The 24,400-nt window shown below is 37.6% G+C and overlaps 1 protein-coding gene across 1 annotated transcript; it reads right to left on the reverse strand.

Moving 5' to 3' along the window:
• Positions 1 to 4,776: 4,776 nt before the first annotated feature.
• LOC149904229 (sorting nexin-14-like) lies at positions 4,777 to 24,137 on the reverse strand. The gene is made up of 18 exons (XM_090108310.1): positions 24,019 to 24,137; positions 23,795 to 23,945; positions 22,977 to 23,087; positions 21,822 to 21,953; positions 20,887 to 21,077; positions 19,804 to 19,957; positions 18,178 to 18,352; positions 16,882 to 17,065; positions 14,970 to 15,063; positions 14,742 to 14,803; positions 13,704 to 13,902; positions 12,660 to 12,877; positions 11,363 to 11,471; positions 10,579 to 10,751; positions 10,161 to 10,357; positions 6,189 to 6,353; positions 5,564 to 5,733; positions 4,777 to 5,056 (listed from the first exon to the last, which is right to left on the reverse strand). Exons 1-18 carry the CDS (start codon positions 24,123 to 24,125, stop codon positions 4,988 to 4,990), a joined length of 2,661 nt encoding a protein of 886 aa, XP_089964436.1. The 5' UTR covers positions 24,126 to 24,137; the 3' UTR covers positions 4,777 to 4,987.
• Between the last annotated feature and the right edge of the window lie 263 nt (positions 24,138 to 24,400).

The raw sequence follows: 24,400 nt of genomic DNA on the forward strand, positions 1-24,400 counted from the left end.
CAATTATTTTACGTATAAGTATAGTTGTGATTTTGTAAAAAAGAGCGTGTGCCGAACACACGTGTCAGAAGTGAAACTTATCTGGCAAGATTCAAAGTTACCAAAATCGTCGCCTTACTCCATGACGTGACGGTATTGCCATGACGCGACCTTGAAATTTTACTCTCAACGCGCCTCAAGAAGATTCACTTCAAAACATATTGACTTTATTAAATAAAATTGTAGTTAATTCTTATAAAATTATACCTTTTAGCTCATGTGTTGTAACGTGTTTGTGATAAAATAAAATGTAGATAGTAGAAAACTCGCTTAAATTGTGTTTATAAATAAAATATATTATAGTTAAATGTGATTAAAATTATATAGATATTTAAGGGCATTCTTTTTATTTTCTTTTAAAATATTCATGAATTATTCAGATTTTTGAAGTGAAAACTTCTTTAGTGGCGTTGAGCACTTTTTCTGTAATGGTATAAAATCTTAAACTCGCGTCAGGACACGTGACCTGATCGAAAAAGCGTAAGACGGATGGATATCAAACATGCTCAACGTTAATAATCAAGTTTTCACTTCTGCCGGCACTCCCCCAGTGCAACCCGTCTTTTTTTTTATCTAATTAACGCTTTAATAAAATTATGTTTAAATACTTAACTGATTTAAAAGTTCTTAAATTACGAAAATAAATGTCTTCCCTGAGTTCCTTGACAGTTTGTGTTCACAATTCTAAAATATATTATTGAAACTGGAATGTTTAAATTCGTAATATCTGTATTATTGTAAAAGTTATTATATTCTATTTTAGAGCGAAAATTATAACGCAAAAAGCTTCAGAAAATACAATTTTCATGATTTATGTAGTTTAAAAAAATTAAATAACAAAAATCGTGGGATTTTTACATCTATGTCGTAAAATTATTTAATAGCTACAATAATACGGTGAAATAAATATGATAAAAATAGGAATTATCAAATAATATAAATAGTGTTTATCAAATATACTTCTATACTTACAACTATACATAGAAATAAATTCATTGAGTGTTCGCCGAACTAGAATAAGATTTCTCTATAAAAATGTCACAGATATTGAATCATGAATCTTAATATTTACTTCTTATAAAATTTATTTACTATTTTTACGTCTATAAAGCTTAAATATTGTTATTTGTATTGTATTGCTCTAGTTTTGTATTAAATTTTATATTTTTATATGATAAGTACAAATGATATTATGTTGTTGAAATAAAGTTTCTGGCAATGTGTGATTTTTTGTGTCGTTATAGTTACATTTTAACACGAATAAAATTGTATTGCACAATCATTTTGTTTTATTTATTTACCCTGGCTACATATTATAATGAAAAGTTGAGTTTTCATATCTATTTCGAAACATGATCTTTTTTTACATTATTATTATTACACCTATCTGACCTACGAATTAGAAAAAAAAAACAAAAAAATCGATGAAGCTGCATAATTTTTGAAATTTTTTCGTAGCATACGAAACTACAAATCCTGTCATTATAATACATATTAGTATCAATTGGTAAAGATTAGATATATACAGGTGAAAAATTACAATCAAATCACTTGGCATCATTGTCCTATCACGATTACCTTATTAATAATATGTATAGGTATGCCTATTCATAAGAACACAGATTACGAAATACATTTTCAGTTATCACTCATGGTCAAAGAAGAAAGGAAGGGACCAAACTACATACAGGTAAATTAGCTTGGAGAAATTTTTGCATATGTAGTGGTGTGTATATTACTCAGATCTTAGAGCGCGTTTCCACTATATCGTTCTGGCCTATACAAAAATGTTTCGATATCCTAACATTACTATTTAATTTTATACTTATTCCTAGCAACACTTTTGTTTTCAATAAAAACAAGTTTTTATTTGAAAGAAAATGGTTTTGACTTTATAAAAAAAAATATATCATTCAATTTTACGTCCTTGAGCAAACGACAAGGCGACTACCGTGAAACAATAAAATATCGTGTCCATAATAATTTGTTTCATAATTAATATTTGACCATAATAATTACGAAACAAAACAAATAAATAAATCGTCACTTGATAGTGGAAAGTGGAAACACGCACAAAACCAGAATAAACCAGTTTACGCTGTCCGCAGGTGCCACGTGCAGTCGTTTGGTACCGTTAGAACATAAAGCACATTTCATTCAAAAATTATAATTATTATGTACGTAGTTTAATTGATAAATTTTGTATTTGTTGATTGTTGTTATTATTTGTTATTATTGTTATAATATTTGTTGAAGTGAATTACATGTCCCGCAGCCGGAGGCCCCAAATGAAAACTCAGATGTACTTAAAAACTACATTTAATAGCTAAAATGAGACTTTTACACCCATGTCTGCACGATGCAGACCGGAGTTAAAGAATGAATTTATACAGTTTAATAATTATAAAGACGTAAGCTTGGATGCTAACTAAGGGAAATCGCATCCACATTCTATTCCCGTGCGAACGGCGTATTCAGCAGTTTTGTATGAAGGCAGGGCCATAACTAGTGTTTAATTTGTGTGTAAGTGTTGTAACTTTATATTGTTAATTCAATATGGCTCCAGTGTTAAAACATGGTCGAGGCAAGCCTTTGACTTCTCAAACTAAAGAATTAAACTTTAAATGTCGTTTCTTTTTCAGGTTAGTAAATTTTTCATTTTAGTAACATTGTTAATGTAAAAGTTATATGTATGTTAAATGTGCAAATATTAAAATAAAGTCTCATCTTTTTCAGAGGAGAAACACATATAGTTTAATTTAAAATCCCTTATATATACAGGGTTACTTGTAAAACACCGGCAACCTCGCAGGACAAGATAGCTAACATCATAAGTAACAACATTTGTTCTACGACTTTTGGCATAACGCAATAAACTGTATAAAATAAAAACTAAAAATAAAATGTTGTTTTATTTTATTTGCTGACCATACACTACTACAAACGCAAAAATTTCTCCAAGCTAATTTACCTGTAATACTCGTGGCTGTAGGTACACTCATTCCTACTCCATTTATTTTGCTAAGCCTAAAGCGCGTCACACACGGTGAAGATACTATAATATTTTATCTTAAGATACTGTTATATTTTATATTACAGTATCTTAACGCTTCCGGTATCAGCGTTCGGACCATCATTTTTCTTTTTGTCATTGCGTACCACCCACCCCTGTAGAACCGCCATCCTGTTACAAATGACGCGAAATTTTGTGGGTCATTTGTAACAGGATGGCGGTTCTACAGGAGTCTTAGTACGCAATGTCAAAAAGAAAAATGATGGTCCGAACGCTGATACCGGATGCGTTAAGATACTGTAATATAAAATATAACAGTATCTTAAGATAAAATCTTCACCGTGTGTGACGCGCTTAAGTAGGTATAATCTATGAAAATACAAAAAACAGGCTCCCCAGGAGCTAGGTCAGTAAGCAGCCTGCAAAACTTGGTTTTGCGTAACATTATTTTTCATGTGAAACGTCATTAAAATCGGTACCAAACAATATGAAACAAAGTGACGAATTCTTTATGTGTAAGCGTATCTACGCGTTTACACATAAATTTTGTTGTTCATAGTTCAGAAATTTTGTTGTTCATAGTGATTTCGAAAAATTCTATGCAATGTTCTAACACTGAACAACACTGAATACGAGTTTTCGTTAACAATAAAATATCACGAAAGAATACTCTTGCAGCTTGCTCTATCTTCGTTAGATGTAAAATGCTCAGTTAGAAAGGATGCATGCAGATTTGTGGCGTACCGCACGGCGCACGCACCAAATTTTGTGTGCGTTATTGAAGATTTTTTTTTAATTTCGAGATCCTGTGCGTTATGGATGTTTTAGCATACGTAAAATATGTTCAGAGGATTTTTTAAGGCTGGGTTGCACCATGTTACTTTAACAATAACAAAAATGTTTAAGTACATAACGGATGTGCAAAGTCAATATAAAAACCAATAAATCTCTGCTTGTGAACGCAGATTTGTATCTGCGTTCATCTTTATAATGCATTTTAAGGATTTGTGTGTTAAATAAACCTCATATTAATAATTATCCTCTTCACTCCATTACTACGTTTATGTTGTTTTATGGGAAGTTTGATGGTTTAAAGAATGGGCCCTGTTACCTGTAGTTTTTGTGCGGTTGGTATTGCACTGAGTCGACATAAAGCTGACAATATGACGTGGTTATTACCCATTTATCTGAGGGATAAATTAACTTATGAATGATGTTAACTAGAGTTTGTTGAAGAATTTTTTTTAAATGTTGATTTCGTTTAAGTATTCTGGGTTGAAAATATTGTCGCAGGCAAATTTTCGCAGAATTATTTCGCTGTTTACAAACGCACGCCATTTTGTAATGTCGCTAATTCTTAATCAGAAATTTTTGGTTTGGATAAGAGGGTGGGTTAGGTTAAGTTAGTGTTTTTTTTAATGTAATTAAAAAAACACTAAAAAATTAATTATTTAATTACACTAAAAAATTAATTATTTAATTACATTAAAAAAAACACTAACCTAACCCTCTCGGCTAACAAATGTTTTTTTTCAGTGGACATTTGGAAAAAGTAAATCTTCGGCATTGTTATAATATGATGAGCGTTTGTAAAGTGATGGACGCCGTTTGTAAACGGCGTTATTCTACAATTTGCCTGCGACATATACGTAGGAAATTCTTTTAAACGGTGTCAAACCGGTCGGTGTCGGTGTCGGGTTATGTTTTAAATAAAACAAACGTAATAATAATATGAAAATAATTTATTTGGCGTTTCCATACTTATAGAATGAACACCTCTCACCATGCGAGGCAAACTAAACTATTAGAAAAAATATATATAATAAAATATACGTATTTACAATTACACTATTACGCGTAGGTTAATACAATTGGTACACTTGGAATTTACAAAGAACTTATATAATATTATTATATAATATATTATTATTAATCTCAACTGTTCTCGCCGTGTAGTTCTGGGAATAATTCGACCACGCATAGATCCAGTAGATTGTACACCAACTGAAAATTAAAGGTTTTTTTAATTATTACTTTGTAAGTGTAATAGAGTTAATATAATTTCGGTCTTTGTACTATACACAAATAGAGCTGAAATTTACCGTTTATCATATTTTAATTAATCAAAATACCAGATAGCATATTACATTGGAACGGGGCTTTTCGTATATTTTTTTTTATAAAGGTCAAATATTTTTTTATCGTGACACCAATGTCAAATCTACAAATAAAAATTAAAATGTATCCAAATACATCTACAAATTAAAATTAAACAGTTAAAATGTCTGATTTCTCGCGACTTATCTCAAAGAATATATTTTATAAGCCTTAGATTTTTTTTAAGCTATTGCATAGCTTCTATCGCGGGCCTAGAGCGCGGGGACCGAATCGAGAAATTCCGTAACGAAAAAACCTCACGCACGAAGGCATAGCATGCAATAGCTTTACCGCGGCAGTCCCCGAGTGACACACGTCTTTTTTATATTTATTTTAAAATGAATTATTACAAACCTGTTTATTCAACTGTGGATTCTGCAGTACATCGAACGCCGTTCCCACTTCGCTAGCGAAGCGAACCCCGCGCGGGGCGAGCGAAGCGAACGCGATCAGTTTACTGCGGGCGAGTTGCCGTTGGTGCACTTGGTTCATGCGGGGGGTGGCTTTCTTGCTGAATAACACTCCTGGAAATAGGGGTGGGATTTAAAAGGATAATTTTAAAGAGATAGTCAGATAATACGGAAAATTAGTTAACAAGAATTATTAAAGGAATGTGGTGCGATACAGAGGAAACATTTATAGAAACTGATGCATGTTAAGAAATTTGTTATTTAAATAAACTATTAATCTGTGACACACAACAATCGAATTTCTTTTACGTTTTCTTGATTTCATATGCACTTCATACCTAGTACGGGGAAGACACATGGGGATGAATCCCACTTAACAATTGTATAATTTTTTATTTAAAAAAAATTCTCATTTATAAAGCATATGAATTCTAAAAATTTATAACACTGAATATTAAATTGAAACTGCTTTGCCAAATACCATTAAAAACTATAAAACGAAATGCAATTGAAGAATAAAAGTAATTTTTTAGATAATTTTTTACTAAAATTTGCTAAAAAGCACAAACCTTGTCCCAACCGTATCAAATGCGCCAACCGTCTCTCGCTGAGCAGCGAGCGGAGTCGCGCGTCGAGCCAAGTGTTGAACATTTCGTCGACGAAGCGGCGGCACATTGATAGTATGTTACCAATAATGCATGTTATTATACTGCGCGGTTTCGCTATTTTCAGCACTGAAAATGGAAAATAAAATTGGTTGTCTGTAAAGTCGGTTTACTGACGATAGTTGAACGTGACAACGTCCGATTGTGCTTCTTTGTCGCTCGTTCCGCGCTCTCGCTCGCACTTCAAGCCTTACATGGAACGCCTCAGAGCGACGTAACGCCGCATGAGTCATGTTTTTTCGTGCGTGCAGCCGGCTCTATCGAATTAACGTCGTCTTACGTTGTCACGTCAAAAATAGTAAGAATTTTTTGGGTAAGTATTTTTTGTGATTAATATTATGCGAGTATTCGAAGTCTTTTCTTCACGAGTGTACGTGCGTAGACGGCACTTATTAGTGAATCTAACTATACCATGATTATCGCTAACTGTTATTTGTTGCGGAACATTCCACACATTTCCACACATTCCACACTGTTCCACACATTCCACACAGTGCCACACATTCCACACAGTTCCACATTCCCCCGTGTACTCACACAAGTACATGGCGCACTGCACTGCGCCGCGCACGTGCGGCTGGTGCGTACTGTCCCGGGACACAACTCGCGCGGGCACGTCCCAGTTGTTCCACACATTCCACACATTCCCCCGTGTACTCACACAAGTACATGGCGCACTGCACTGCGCCGCGCACGTGCGGCTGGTGCGTACTGTCCCGGGACACAACTCGCGCGGGCACGTCCCAGTTGTTCCACACATTCCACACATTCCCCCGTGTACTCACACAAGTACATGGCGCACTGCACTGCGCCGCGCACGTGCGGCTGGTGCGTACTGTCCCGGGACACAACTCGCGCGGGCACGTCCCAGTTGTTCCACACATTCCACACATTCCCCCGTGTACTCACACAAGTACATGGCGCACTGCACTGCGCCGCGCACGTGCGGCTGGTGCGTACTGTCCCGGGACACAACTCGCGCGGGCACGTCCCAGTTGTTCCACACATTCCACACATTCCCCCGTGTACTCACACAAGTACATGGCGCACTGCACTGCGCCGCGCACGTGCGGCTGGTGCGTACTGTCCCGGGACACAACTCGCGCGGGCACGTCCCAGTTGTTCCACACATTCCACACATTCCCCCGTGTACTCACACAAGTACATGGCGCACTGCACTGCGCCGCGCACGTGCGGCTGGTGCGTACTGTCCCGGGACACAACTCGCGCGGGCACGTCCCAGTTGTTCCACACATTCCACACATTCCCCCGTGTACTCACACAAGTACATGGCGCACTGCACTGCGCCGCGCACGTGCGGCTGGTGCGTACTGTCCCGGGACACAACTCGCGCGGGCACGTCCCAGTTGTTCCACACATTCCACACATTCCCCCGTGTACTCACACAAGTACATGGCGCACTGCACTGCGCCGCGCACGTGCGGCTGGTGCGTACTGTCCCGGGACACAACTCGCGCGGGCACGTCCCAGTTGTTCCACACATTCCACACATTCCCCCGTGTACTCACACAAGTACATGGCGCACTGCACTGCGCCGCGCACGTGCGGCTGGTGCGTACTGTCCCGGGACACAACTCGCGCGGGCACGTCCCAGTTGTTCCACACATTCCACACATTCCCCCGTGTACTCACACAAGTACATGGCGCACTGCACTGCGCCGCGCACGTGCGGCTGGTGCGTACTGTCCCGGGACACAACTCGCGCGGGCACGTCCCAGTTGTTCCACACATTCCACACATTCCCCCGTGTACTCACACAAGTACATGGCGCACTGCACTGCGCCGCGCACGTGCGGCTGGTGCGTACTGTCCCGGGACACAACTCGCGCGGGCACGTCCCAGTTGTTCCACACATTCCACACATTCCCCCGTGTACTCACACAAGTACATGGCGCACTGCACTGCGCCGCGCACGTGCGGCTGGTGCGTACTGTCCCGGGACACAACTCGCGCGGGCACGTCCCAGTTGTTCCACACATTCCACACATTCCCCCGTGTACTCACACAAGTACATGGCGCACTGCACTGCGCCGCGCACGTGCGGCTGGTGCGTACTGTCCCGGGACACAACTCGCGCGGGCACGTCCCAGTTGTTCCACACATTCCACACATTCCCCCGTGTACTCACACAAGTACATGGCGCACTGCACTGCGCCGCGCACGTGCGGCTGGTGCGTACTGTCCCGGGACACAACTCGCGCGGGCACGTCCCAGTTGTTCCACACATTCCACACATTCCCCCGTGTACTCACACAAGTACATGGCGCACTGCACTGCGCCGCGCACGTGCGGCTGGTGCGTACTGTCCCGGGACACAACTCGCGCGGGCACGTCCCAGTTGTTCCACACATTCCACACATTCCCCCGTGTACTCACACAAGTACATGGCGCACTGCACTGCGCCGCGCACGTGCGGCTGGTGCGTACTGTCCCGGGACACAACTCGCGCGGGCACGTCCCAGTTGTTCCACACATTCCACACATTCCCCCGTGTACTCACACAAGTACATGGCGCACTGCACTGCGCCGCGCACGTGCGGCTGGTGCGTACTGTCCCGGGACACAACTCGCGCGGGCACGTCCCAGTTGTTCCACACATTCCACACATTCCCCCGTGTACTCACACAAGTACATGGCGCACTGCACTGCGCCGCGCACGTGCGGCTGGTGCGTACTGTCCCGGGACACAACTCGCGCGGGCACGTCCCAGTTGTTCCACACATTCCACACATTCCCCCGTGTACTCACACAAGTACATGGCGCACTGCACTGCGCCGCGCACGTGCGGCTGGTGCGTACTGTCCCGGGACACAACTCGCGCGGGCACGTCCCAGTTGTTCCACACATTCCACACATTCCCCCGTGTACTCACACAAGTACATGGCGCACTGCACTGCGCCGCGCACGTGCGGCTGGTGCGTACTGTCCCGGGACACAACTCGCGCGGGCACGTCCCAGTTGTTCCACACATTCCACACATTCCCCCGTGTACTCACACAAGTACATGGCGCACTGCACTGCGCCGCGCACGTGCGGCTGGTGCGTACTGTCCCGGGACACAACTCGCGCGGGCACGTCCCAGTTGTTCCACACATTCCACACATTCCCCCGTGTACTCACACAAGTACATGGCGCACTGCACTGCGCCGCGCACGTGCGGCTGGTGCGTACTGTCCCGGGACACAACTCGCGCGGGCACGTCCCAGTTGTTCCACACATTCCACACATTCCCCCGTGTACTCACACAAGTACATGGCGCACTGCACTGCGCCGCGCACGTGCGGCTGGTGCGTACTGTCCCGGGACACAACTCGCGCGGGCACGTCCCAGTTGTTCCACACATTCCCCCGTGTACTCACACAAGTACATGGCGCACTGCACTGCGCCGCGCACGTGCGGCTGGTGCGTACTGTCCCGGGACACAACTCGCGCGGGCACGTCCCAGTTGTTCCACACATTCCACACATTCCCCCGTGTACTCACACAAGTACATGGCGCACTGCACTGCGCCGCGCACGTGCGGCTGGTGCGTACTGTCCCGGGACACAACTCGCGCGGGCACGTCCCAGTTGTTCCACACATTCCACACATTCCCCCGTGTACTCACACAAGTACATGGCGCACTGCACTGCGCCGCGCACGTGCGGCTGGTGCGTACTGTCCCGGGACACAACTCGCGCGGGCACGTCCCAGTTGTTCCACACATTCCACACATTCCCCCGTGTACTCACACAAGTACATGGCGCACTGCACTGCGCCGCGCACGTGCGGCTGGTGCGTACTGTCCCGGGACACAACTCGCGCGGGCACGTCCCAGTTGTTCCACACATTCCACACATTCCCCCGTGTACTCACACAAGTACATGGCGCACTGCACTGCGCCGCGCACGTGCGGCTGGTGCGTACTGTCCCGGGACACAACTCGCGCGGGCACGTCCCAGTTGTTCGCGAACATTCCGTCGCGAATGTTCCGTACACGGCTCGCTCGGTACACTTCGGGAACGCTTTCAGGCGCTTCTAGAGCTTCTTCCACGTCGCGGGTGCCTTGTTTCCTGCGAAAAACGATAGTTAAAAATAATTCTCATTCGTATTTTTGGTTTTTATTTAGTAAATAATACAAATCTCTACACAATTTTACACAGGAAATGTTATTAGCATTAAAATGAACACAATAAACTAAATATTTATAGTTACGTAACAAAAATAATTACTAAATACGACACAGAGTATAATAAGTTACAAAAATATACACATTCAAATACATGTAACTCACAAAGCTTGATAGCGTTCCTTATCCGAGGAAATCAGAAAGTTTCTCAGAAAGCTTTCCAAGTGCTGTCCCTTTTCCTTTCTCAATCTGTGCGCTACGGACTGATAGATGTTCCCGAGGTCCGTGTTCACGTTTAGTGTGGACGCTTGTACCACTAATGTGAAGTCGCTGTCCACCTGCAATGAGGAAATGTGTCGAAATATATTTTGATGTGTGGAATTTGTGAGTATGTGTGAAAATGGGTGAGGATGTGTGGAGATGGGTAAGGATGTGAGGAAATGTCTGATAATGTGTGTAAATGTTTCGAATATGTGGAATTTGTGTAGAAATGTGCGAAAATGTGTAGAATTATGTGGAAACTAGTGGAAATATGTTACGTTGTTGTTGAATTGTGTTAATACGGGAACGTATGGGAGTGTATGGGATCGTGTGGGAGTGTATGGGCACGTGTGGGATTGTATGGGCACGTGTGGGAGTGTATGGGCACGTGTGGGAGTGTATGGGCACGTGTGGGATTGTATGGGCACGTGTGGGAGTGTATGGGCACGTGTGGGAGTGTATGGGCACGTGTGGGAGTGTATGGGAACGTGTGGTCTCTCGTAGCACCGTTAAAAATGTGTATTAAGTACCGATTATGATGATTTTGACATGGACAAAAAAGTAAAATGGACGCATAAATGTATGTACTTAGCATGCAAGATTGATTGATTATTGAGAAGCAATAAATCATGATGGTAAATGTATTTATTTTACCTAGAAAAAAAATAAAATGCTTGTGTTAACTTACCGTAAGGAAAAGGTAGAGTAATTCACTAGTCTGTAGTAGTGATATTTGTAGTATTCGTTGGAGGAAATCTTCATACTTGTAGCGTAGAGTTTCTAAAGGACTGTTGTCTCTGGAAAAATAATAATTAATTTTAATAAAATTACACATTGAATTATTGAAAAAAAAATAGAACTATTTCTCATTGATAGATTATATTTTATTTGTTTTATTTTTTTGATACAACAAGAAAATTATAAAGTGCTTTAATTTATTGATATTCAAAACTGAGATTAATGATATTTTTTCAGAATAATTTGTATTGTGATATTAATACAAAGGAGAATGACCACGGGTGGTATCGGTAGAATTTTAGTTGTGCCACGTATTCGTGATATTGTTAATTCCTATTTGTATTTATAATGATCATATGTATCAATATTAAGTCTTAATTATACCGGATAAATTGAAATAATAGTAAAAGTTATTCTTTTGAAACATGTATGACCACGTATGGAATCGGTAAAATACTAGTTGTGTCACGTGTTCGTGATATTGTTAATTCCTATTTGTATTTATAATGATCATATTTATCACTATTAAGTCGTAATTATACCGAATAAATAGAAATAAAAGTAAAAGTTTCTGTTTTGACACATATATCTATCTCTCTTGCAAGCGTCCTGCGTCATATTATGTCATAGTTGAATGAATGTGTTCGACGCATTGTTCGACGTTATTTATTTTGAAATAATGTTTATTACGATTTACTTTTCACATTTGTCTTGTAAATTAAAATATTACCTATGTAATAAATGTAAAACTTAACGTTCATCGTTAGTATAAACTCGATAAAGTATTTTTTTGAAGCGTTGAATAAAACTATTGTTTTATTTTTATTGTCGTGAACTGCGACTTACTTACATAAAAACTTTAATCGTTTCTAAAAGTACTAACATCAAGCTTTAAATTGAGCTATATTTCATCTTGACACAATAAGTTTGATTGCGATACCAAGTGCCATAGTCACTTGGGCAATCTCCTTTAAATAAGTGATTTGAAGAATGTGTTTGTATAATGTATGAAAAGTTATATGTGTGCTTTTAGAGAATATAGGTGTATAAGGTTAAATAGTGTAGTATATTTCTTCAGGTATGTAAATATGGAAACGAGGTTTGATTTAATGCTTGTATTGTTTTTTTTACAGCGGTTTGTGTTTTTGTGTGTTTATTTGCATGGAATGTGTGTATGGTATGTGTGTATGGTATGTGTATGTGCATGTGTGTATGCTACATATTTTTGCATGTATGATAGTGCATACCTCCTGGACGGCAGCGGCAGATGAGCCAACAGTCTATCCCCATGGAACTCCTGTAGTTTCGCCCTTAACAAATGGAAGTCGTGTTCACTCCGTTCCACGCTCCACAGCGACGCACCCCCAGCACCCCCAACACCCCCAAGAGACCCAACACCCCCAGAAATAGCGCGATGCACGCCGATTGTGAATACTCGTACTGCCCCGCGGCGTGGGGGTGGTTGCTGCAATGTTAAAAACAAATAAAATAAATAACTACGTAAAGTCCAGTCGCGGAGCAGGAAGAATTTCGTACAATGACAATACCTACTGACAGTGGTCACAAACATTTTTGAATGAAGTGCAGTTTACGTGAAATATAAATTAGAGGAGAAAATATTTTTTTATAAAACTTTTTAAATAATATGATTATGATATCCTCCATCCTTTGAATAAATAAAGTAAGTATTGTAAATATTCATTTACAATACTTATTAGTTACATTTTAATTTTTTCAATAAACACGATACGTTTACGATACGTTTTGCCGTGACTCAAGGTCAATAAAAAAACCACATGCAATCAAGAACAAACCTTACGCTCTCAGGTTAGGTTTACAATCCCTGAGGACGGCGGTCATTGCATCTGTGCGAGCAAGACACATTATATTTACGCGGGAGTGACAGTGACAGGTAATAATAGCCCCCCTATGCAAGTGGCTTTCTGTTAGCGTAGCGTTCAATAGAATAGACTACGAATGTATGAGATTGATGTAGGCTGTAGATAAACGTATCTACAGGTTACGTCAATCTCATACATTCGTAGTCTATTCTATTGAACGCTACGCTAACAGAAAGCCACTTGACTAGGGGGGCAGGTTATTGTACGAAATTCTTCGAAATTCTTTCTATTATATAATATATCGACTGGGTTGCCAGTCAAAATTTGGCCACAAGCATTTTTTATAAAAATAATTTAATCGATTTTTCACCTACATATCTTAACCTGAACAAAATCAAAACTCTTTTGCCAAATACATATATCCAAAAAATTACCAAAAAAACCCCTTACCAATCTCGTCTCCACATTAGTCAGCACCACTTTATAATTACTCAGATCCTGGTCTCCCAAACTATCCTCACTTGCTAAGGAATCCAGATACTTGAGGATATCCACATTTTCCACTCCATCATCAGGTAGCTCGGAGCCATCCAGGGTCTGTGGTTTGGTGTTGCGGAGTTTACCCAGCTTTGGGGGTTTTTCTTGGGGTCTGTAATTAAAATCCTTACTAATATTATAAATGCGAAAGTAACTCTGTCTGTCTGTTATTCAATCACGCCTTAAATACTGAACCAATTTGCATGAAATTTGGTATAGAGATATTTTGATACCCGAAAAAGGACATAGGCTACTTTTTACCCCGGGAAATAGGATAGGTTTTATCCCGGAAATCCCACGGGAACGGGAACTATGCGGGTTTTTCTTTGACTGCGCGGGCGAAGCTGCGGATGGAAAGCTAGTTTTAAATATAAACTGTCTTACCACAAAAAACTTTAGACAGGGTCTTTAAGCGCGGTTTCTCTTTAATCTGGTTTTGTCGTATTTCACATAGACAACTATTAAAGTGACAGATCCCTAGTTTAAAGTTAGACTGTGTTTAAATTGTTTTGTGGTAAGACCAAAAATGTTATAGTAAGTTATTCATCAATAACTGTTTCTGGAAGAGCTTCTGTGATGATAGGTAGACTTATGTTTCAACTTGGAATTATTTAATTTTTGAATATTTTTTCTATCAGCAACTTCTTTATTCAAGTAGAGATTAATAGAAGATGACTATCTATGAGCAAAATGACAACTTAATTATTTTTATGTAAAACTAGCGGTCCGCCCCGGCTTCGCCCGTGGTACATGTTTACGTTTTCTCTACATAAGAACCATCCTCGTACTTCAAGGAATATAATAAAAAAAGAATTATCGAAATCGGTTCAGCCGTTCTCGAGTTATGCGCTTACCAACACATTTTGCGATTCATTTTTATATATAAGATTTATTAAAGACTATCTATGTAAAGAGAAAATCTGCATATCTATGAAGTAAATAATGAATTACCTTTTGGTCAATTGTTTGTGATATCCGGTGGGTACTCTTGGTCCGATTAATAATTTATAAAACTGCAACAAAATTGAGTATTTACTACATAATATGTATTAACATTTTTGATATTATTTCACACAAACATAATTGAATTATGTGTCAAATACATGCGAAAAAACATAAATGAGAAATCGTATTTTTATCAATATATAATAATCGTAAAAATTGTAAATATAATATTACCTCTTCACTATGTAAAAACTTTGGCATCAGAATTTTCTCAAGAACGGAATGCGACTGCCGAGCCGCTTGGTACAGAGCGCGACTTGTCTGTAAACTGAATAAGAAAATAAAATCAGCTATACTAATATTATAAAGCTGAAGTGTTTGTTTGTTTGAACGCGCTAATCTCAGGAACCACTCGTCCGATTTGCAAAATTCTTTCGGTGCTAGATAGCCCATTTATAGAGGAAGGCAATAGGCTATAATACATATATCATTACGCGAAGACCAACAGGAGCGGAGCAACGCGGGTGAATCTGCAAAGCACAGCTAGTAATAAATATTTGTATGATCTACGTACTATTATATAAATGTAAGTCATTTTAGTTAAACCACTTATAAGCTAAGAACGGCTTCATGATTTTTAGTTTGACGGATTTGTTGCCAGTTTGAAAAGAATGCGAAAATAAAGGTTAGAGGAAAAAGGAACTTTCCTTTTTCTTCCAATATCTCTATCCGATATTTTCGTTACATCTAACTTTAACTCAAACTCAAACATTTATTTATTCAATTAGACTTCTTCCAGAAGCACTTTTGAATCGTCATTACTAGACATCGGATTATATGCACTAACAAAATGCCAAAATATGCATGCAAATATGCACTAAAAAAGGCCGAAATATGCACTAAAAACGACTGATATGCCTAAAATATGCACAATACAAAATCAAAAAACCTTTATTAATTTTAAATTTAAATCAAAGATTGTACAAATAAAACCGGCCAAGTGCGAGTCGGGCTCGCGCACAAAGGGTTCCGTAGCAGCAAATATAATAAATTACAGTTAAATCAACCTATCTCAAAAACTATAAGAGATACTTTGATCAAACCAAAAATCGTTGAAAGAGTTAATTAGCATGCATCACCTCTATTTTTTTTAGAATTTTATACCCCGTAGTTATAAAAATAGAGGGGGGGGGACATACTTTTTACGACTTTGAGAGCTGATATCTCAAAAACCGTTCACTTTAAGAAAAATGTTTTTTAGAAAACTTTATATCATTTTAAAAGACCTTTCCATTGATACCCCACACGGGTATGTACATCGAAAAAAAAAATTTCATCCCTCAGTTACATGTATGGGGGGCCCCACCCCCAATTCTTTTTTTTACTATTTAGTGTCATATTTTTGTAGCGGTTCATACAACACATATTCCCATCAAATTTCATCACTGTAGTACTTATAGTTTCCGAGTAAATCGGCTGTGACAGACGGACAGACGGACAGACGGACAGACGGACATGACGAAACTATAAGGGTTCCGTTTTTGCCATTTTGGCTACGGAACCCTAAAAAAAAACAGTGAAATTTTCTTGAAATTAAGTATAGTTTTTGTGCCAATATACAATTTAGCATTTTAACCAAATTTTCGAGCGCAAATTTGTGACTTTTGTCTCCCGCGAGCCCTGTGTTGCCACCTTAGACCTTTCCAGGCTAAATCTAGCCCTTTTTTGGAATTCAACCCGTGTTTTAAGTTTTTAGCCCCAAAAGGGTTATCTAGCCCTATTTTGAATGGCTCAAAAATTACTTAAAATGGAGCCCATTTTGTAATTTTTTGCCATTTTACCATGCCAAAATAGGGTTGGTTTACTCGCTGAGCGTTCTGATTGGCTAATAAAGGTTAGTCGACCAATCCAAACTCCCGCTACTTAACGAAATATGCACGATTGGGGAAAAAGGCTATAATATGCACTAACGCCGTAATTAGAGAGTTTTATGTATTTGCATATGCAAATATGCAAATGCATATAATCCGATGTCTAGTCATTACATTTACCTATGGAGAAGAAACTCCATAGTTGCTCTTTTAAAGTCATGTCCATATACAATATAATTTTACATTACATGTTACTTACATAACAAATACCTTACCGTCTAACACAATCAGTTCCACTCTCCAGCAGATCCCTGAGCTCATGCTGCAGAGCATCCGGAAGGTTTACTCCCGGCAACACTACAGCTATATATCTCTTGTATAACGCACGAGCTTCACGACGCACTATTGATTGTTCCTCTGGAGTAAGGTCCGGGTTGAGGATCCGGTTTTGGAATGATTCTAAAACGGATTAAAACTTTAAATTGTTATTTTTTACCAAAAATCTCGACGTTTAAATGAGACTAACTTATGGGCTTTCGAATAAAGAAAGAATCATTAAAATGGAAAATTCAACTTTCATTCCCACTCGAAAATTCTTTAGGAGCGGAGTTTCAATTTAAAATATTACGAAGATGGGAAAAAATCTTTTGAAGTGAAACTTCTTTATCGGGGTTGGACAAAAATTTAGTGTAACATTTTTGCGTTACGCCGTACGCGTGACATTTTTGCGTTACGCCATACTCGTGACATTTTTAAGGTCATAAAGAAGTTTCACTTCTTACGTGTGTACTCTTGTACACGCATAAATTTTTTGAAGTGAAACTTCTTTATCGGGGTTGGAAAAAATTTAAACATTTTTTCGTTACGCGTCATTTTTCCGTTACGCGCCATCTTGTTTTTATCCCTACCACGCGTGATTGACGTATTTCTGTAAAGTTGCATATACCTAGTAAATTATTTTTTGAAAAATAAGGTCATAAAGAAGTTTCACTTCTTACGTGTGTACACTAGTACACGTACACATTTTATTTTTTTTTAACAAATTCAACAATATTTAAAGAGGCTTTCAAGAAAAAAAAGATTCCTAACAATGGTTTGGATACTCTGAAAATTCTGAGATTACAAGCAAAAAAGTTTGATGAATTTAAAATGAATCACATACATTTCAGTAATTAGTAATATTCAATGTGTTTGTTTTCTTCACTACATAGTATAAAACAAAGTCGCTTTCTCTGTCCCTATGTCCTTTTGCATGCTTAAATCTTTAAAACTACGCAACGGATTTTGATGCGGTTTTTTTTAATAGATAGAATGATTCAAGAGGAAGGTTTTAGAATATAATTTATTATGTTTTAGACAAAGCGAGCGAAGCCGCGGGTGGAAAGCTAGTTATTTATAAAGGCAGGCAATAGGCTCAGTAACATCACTCTACAATTCACAACAAAGTTAAGAAAAAGATATTACTTTTGGCAGTAATCAATTCAAATAATTTACCAAGCGGTTAATGAAACGTCGCCGTTTCATAAAGCGGCTAGGCCCTTAATTAAACAGCTTAATAACAAATTACTCACTGATATCCTTATAAAACTGCAACACATGTATATTACTATTGGTCTTCAAGTGTTGCATAAACGCATAGAAATGTTCCTGCTCATTTACAAGTAGCTCTAATTCTATGCGCAGGAGTTTAGGCCTTTTCGCGTACACTGAGTCCGTTTGACGAACGAACGTTTCTAGAAATTCTACCTGTAAATTTAAGTTAGGATAGTGATATAAATCGAAAAAAGTAATATAATATTTTTGATATGATACATCTATAGGCGAACGTAAAATTTCTGGCGTAGCAAAGAGTCGCCACTAGCTTTCCGCCCGCGGCTTCGCCCACATTTTCAAAGATAAACCCGCATAGTTCCCGTTCCCGTGGGATTTCCGGGATAAAACCTATCCTATGTGTTAATCCAAGTTACCCTCTATATGTGTGCTAAAATTCATTGTAATCGGTTCAGTAGTTTTTGCGTGAAAGAGTAACAAACATCCATACATCCATACAAACTTTCACATTTATAATATTAATAGGATAGTCTGTATATTGTAATTGTATAGTCTGTATTATATACTATGTACATATGCAGTTACTAACTACTGCATATGTGCAAGTATGAATTATAATTCAATATTATACGCTAAGCATCATAAAATTTTGTCAAAATCAGTGCGAATGTATAAAACCAAAACAGACAAATAAAAAATGTAACGATAGTTGATTTTGTTTACCGCAAATGCTTTCACTTAAAATATGCACTATAATATTTCTTAAGTTTCATGCTCTGCTATAAATTTTAAATAAATATTTATTTAACTGTTCGCATAATTTTCTACACACATGAAACCACATAATTGGTGTTGGTTAACACATTTAAAATGTAAATAATAAACAGTATTTGATAAAAAGTAGTTTCTTTTTTTACAACCTCAGATAAATGCTCAAATATAGCCTTATTATAAAAAAATGTATATTAAAAAAAATCTATACATATAATAAATCTGTAGAAGGGTCATTTCTGTACATTGAAAATATTGAAAAAATAAATAGCAGGGGGTGTTACTGGATCGATACCAAACCCAAATATGTGATTAAAAAAATTTTTGTCTGTCTGTCTGTCTGTATGTGAAGACATCACGTGAAAACTACCGGTTCGATTTTGATGAAACTTGGTATAATTATACCTTATTATCCTGGGCGTAAAATAGGATACTTTTTATCCTGGAAAAATACGTAGAAAAAAAATTAATCTTAATTTTTCAGTTTTATCCATAGACGTTGTTCTGCAGAACCGCGAACACACGTTGCGTATTATTATAGGCCTAGCCGTATTTGGGTCCAATAGATATTTATAAGATGTCATTGTCAGAGTTACTCAAAATGGAGAAATAAACCATCCACGCGAAGACCGACATCCGCGCGGACGGAGTCGCGGGCGGAAGCTAGTGTATAATAAAAAAGACGGGTTGCACTGGGGGAGTGCCGGCAGAAGTGAAAACTTGATTATTAACGTTGAGCATGTTTGATATTTTGGAATGGTATCCGTCTTACGCTTTTTCGATCAGGTCACGTGTCCTGACGCGAGTTTAAGATTTTATACCCAACGCCGCTAAAGAAGTTTTCACTTCAAAAATATCTAAATTCTATTACTCACTTTATAATTAGGCGTAGCTGGCAACTGAGCCATTGTTTCGTTGCTAGTTGCCAAAATGATTAACATATTGAGTATATAGGGGTCCGCCAGCACATCCGTGAGAGATAGCAACACCCACCCGGCGAATATCTCGCGAATTAATACTTTGAACACTCTGCAAATTTATAATGTTTGATATTAAATTAATACATACGCTATAAGGTGTTAAAGTTTCTTATGTAACAAATAATTAATAGAGTTAAAAATTAAGAAACAATAAACATGCTAAACCTCATTGTCGCTTATCCCTGTTAAGTGTACAAAATTTGAATTAAATCTATTAATTTTAAGCATTGAGGTACATATTATTATAGAGAGGATACCACGAACAAAATCTGTGCGACAAGCGCGGCAGCGCGGGGCGGCTAGTGAGTTATACAATTTGCAAATATTCTGCCTCTAATTACTTATAAATTAAAACCAATCAATGTAACAAATAAATATTGTTTATCTTATTAAAAAAATATGAATAAACTTATCAATTAAAATCAATCAATGTAACAAAAAAAATGTTGTGTGGTTTTATGAAACCACGGTAAAAGTGAAACTTAGGCACAAAATTATCGTATTTGTACGATAATTATCGTACGGTTCGACCGTCACGTGACATGCGCTACACAGACCAAAAAGTTTGATACGATGTAATAAAAGTTTCACTTTTAAAAAAATTGGTTTGAGACGATTGACTCTACCTCGTGTTACAAAAAGTGTAGTAGCGATGGCCTCTCTAGTATGTAGTATGTACATAGTAACACAATGATTTTAAGTGAGTAAAAATCAACTCTAAGAGTTGGTTACATACAAACACACAGGTAAATCTAATAAATGCATGTTAAAAATGGCAAATGTTTTGTAAAATGATGTGAAGGGCAAATCTAAACTAAAAATAAAAACATTTATAGTAAAATGTTTGCATAATAAAATATTAATATTGAATTGGAGTTTATAAATAAATTGCATAATTAAACAATCTTTCCACAAACGCCATTCTCATTTACAATTTACGTAAAATTATATCTTCCATTTACTAAAAAAAAAACTCACGAATTCTGTGTTTCAGCGCTCCTCAACAAATACGGCAATAAGGCCTCAGTCACACAGCGCAGGTATTTAATCTCCGCGTCTCTGTTACACGCCGCTACGTGTAGACACGGCTTACAGTCTGACGTCACGACGCTGTAGTGACGTAGGGCACATGGTACCAGGCGATCTGTTATTAATTGCGCGTAGTTTACCTGAAATATTGTTATTTTTTATGAAAAAATTGTAGTTAATAAATATTTTTTTATTTACAAGATTTTGCGCTTCTTTGCCTTTCTCACCGTGGTTGCCTGGCAGAGATCACTGCATAGTGATAAGGCCGCCCTTTGTGCTTTTTTTAATCTTATTTTTGTAACCTTCATGTATATTTTGTTTCTTGCACAATAAAGTGTTCAATAAATAAATAAATATAATAATGGTAAGACATAAATAATTTTTAGTGTTTAAAGTATTAAGTTTGTTATTAAATGTATGCTTAAGCAGTATAAATGAAAAATAAAATAATTGCACACTCACAATATACTAACACATATTTTAGTCACTTAAAATTTTACACATAATTCTTTAATTTTTAACCAACTTAATAAAAAAAGGAGGTAGTGTGAAGTTCCGTGTCCCCGTAGTGGGGTAAGGGGCAGATGCATTATGCATGCATCTGTTTCACTGATTTTCTTTAGGGACAAGTAGGTGATCAGCCTTCTGTGTCCTACCAGACCAAGACATTTTTTTTTTCTTTTCGTCTCCACCGGGAATCGAACCCAGGACCCCTCGGTTCTACGCTCACGCGTCAACCACTGTACCAAGGAGGCGGTCGATTATGCCAAAAAGCTTTATAATTTTTTTTGGAAAAAAAGGAGGTAAGGAGTAATTTTTTTCTTTGAACCGAAAAAAGTAAATTACTGGTCTTTTTAATTTTGTTTTTATCAATAAATACTAACCTTTAGAGCTCTTCTCAACAATGACGCGGATGCATATCTCAACTGGTGTCTCAACTCATCCACAAAAAATGGCTGGAGTGTTATTTTTGAATACCACGAGTTTATAAATTGTTCTAAAATTGTATTGTAAAACTGTAAATATACCACATATCATTAGGATTGTACAAAACCCTTGTATTTTTCTATACTAATATTATAAAGACTGAAGAGTTTATTTGTGTGTTTGTTTGAACATGTTAATCTAAAGAACTACTGGCCCAATTTGAAAAATTCTTTTGGTGTTAGATAGCTCATTTATGCAGGAAGGCCATAGGCTATATATCATCTTGCTAAGAACAACAAGAGCGCAGCACTGCAGGTAAAACCACAGAGCACAGCTAGTAAAGAATAAATGTTTAATACATTTTATTAATAAAAGCAGTCCATACTTCTTAGTTCATGTCTTACAGAAAATGCTTAACAACTTCACTGTTAATTATAAAGTGTAAAATAGTTTAATTACAATTTTTAGGTATAAACTGTTGCTTTCTGGAGTCTACAACTAATATATATATTCATATACAGGGTGTCCCACTATTGGTATACTAAGCGCGATGAGACTTGTAGTTTAGTATACACTGATCACGTAAAAAATACTTAAAAAATAAAATTACGTCAAAATTTTTTTGCTAAATTTTTCCTGAAAATCCATGTTTTCTTCTCTAGCTTCGCGCAGCCGGCATATACCGCTTCGCTAATGTGAGCATTTTGTCTATGAAAACATAATCTTAAACGATAGCTCACGTGCTGGTGGTAAAGTTAGGCGGGTTGCTTGTTATGGGTGTACACATAGAGTTTTAAGAATTCATCTATTTGAAAAAAAAAATGCGCCTGGAATTTTATAAGTATTTTTTACGAACTCCGCGTATGCAAAACTATAACCTCCTTTGAGCTTAGTATACCAACAGTGGGACACCCTGTATAGAAATTGTATTTTATAAATGAATTGAATGCCATAAAACCAAAAATATAAAATTCAATTGTATTTTATTCAAATTATTAGTGAAATATTTTTATTTCAATACAAAATATAAATGAATAATTTATTTTTAATTCTATTTAATTTATTTAAGATTCCAGTCATGAGTAATAACTTTAACAAACATAAAAACTCACATCTTCTATGGCTTGATCCAATTGCTTATGTACAAGCAGCCCGCTCCAGGGTTCAGCTGCAAATTCTGGATCATGGCGATTGCAGCTGCTCGACCCACATGTGTTGCAACCCTGGTTGGTTTATATAATTGAATATTAAAGTGAAACTTTTATTACATCGTCTCAAACTTTTTGGTCTGTGTAGCGCATGTCGCGTGACGGTCAGTTTTTTTCAGTGTTAGAAAGCCCATTTATCGAGGAAGGTTATAGGCTATATATCATCACACTAAGACCAACAAGAGCGGAGCAATGTGGGTAAAACTGCGGGGCATAGCTAGTGTATAATAGACTAAAACATTATCTTAGTAGATAAACTTAAATAGTTTAAAGCCCAAACACAATTAAAGACAAAAAATTAGAAACAATACCCATATGTTTTAATACAACATTGAAATGAAATTGTATCATTTAGTTGACTCTTCATGATAACAAAGTGTGCTTAATTTACATTTACAATATTATATTCATACTTATTTAGTAGAATTAACTATTCCATCAAAGTATTTAAGCCAAGTATACTGCAACTAACAATAATGCATCAATCAATGATCATTACTGTTAAAAAGCTTAAGCACTTATTGGATTAATTCAGTGACACAATTTTATGAAGAACTTTGTGCAACGCTGCAGTTTATAATAATAAATGTTAACCAAATATACATAATTAGCGTTCGAAGAGCAACAATTAGTCACGATCATTTACCTATCGCATTTTTTCACGCAAGTTCAAAGTAACAAACAAAGACGTGGTATAAAGGACAAAAATCTTAAAATCTTACTTTACTTGGTGCTTCATCCTTTTCTGTAGTTTCCTTTATAAAATGGCACGTTAATTTTTCTACATATGATTGCAAAATGTTTGTTGTCAACCCATAATAACAAGCCACACATCCGAATCCATAACTTACAAGAATTGTGATCAAGTGAAATCTGAAAAAAAAAAAGTTATCAACCAGGAATATTCGTAAATAATGCATCATTGTATAAAGGTCCACTAATATACCTGTAAAAATATAATACAGCTAGGAGAGCAACGAGAATTCCTCCGTAAATAATATAATTCTGATTACTATTTTTTCCTGCTAACTTATTTTGACATCTTTCAGTCATGGCTAGGCGAGCAATGACATTATTATGACATTATGACAACCGATGAACTCTCGTGACTGACATTTATCTTTATAATATTGCCATACCTATACATAATGAATCCTCTTCCTTTTTAAAACGAAGACCATGAAACGAACTAAATATTAGCTATATTATTTCGCAAAACTATGATAGTCAAAACACGTATAAGAGGGTTGCTAAATAGATGACGAGACTGTATTGAGCAACAATCACGTGAACATTATAAGCTTTTAAAAAGTACCAAAGTACCTTTC

The sequence above is a fragment of the Colias eurytheme genome, chromosome 12 (genome assembly GCF_061535395.1).
Source record: "Colias eurytheme isolate Ceu_HAF_F1 chromosome 12, ilColEury1 Martin Lab GWU primary, whole genome shotgun sequence".
In the NCBI taxonomy this organism is placed as follows: Eukaryota; Metazoa; Arthropoda; class Insecta; order Lepidoptera; family Pieridae; genus Colias; species Colias eurytheme.

Coding starts and splice junctions, on each gene's coding strand:
- LOC149904229 (XM_090108310.1), bottom strand. CDS start 24,125: ATGACTGAAAGATGTCAAAATAAGTTAGCAGGAAAAAATAGTAATCAG. Junction 14,804..14,969: donor AGTTTTTACATAGTGAAGAG/GTAATATTATAT, acceptor ATTTTGTTGCAG/TTTTATAAATTATTAATCGG. Junction 10,358..10,578: donor AAGGAACGCTATCAAGCTTT/GTGAGTTACATG, acceptor CGTTTTTCGCAG/GAAACAAGGCACCCGCGACG.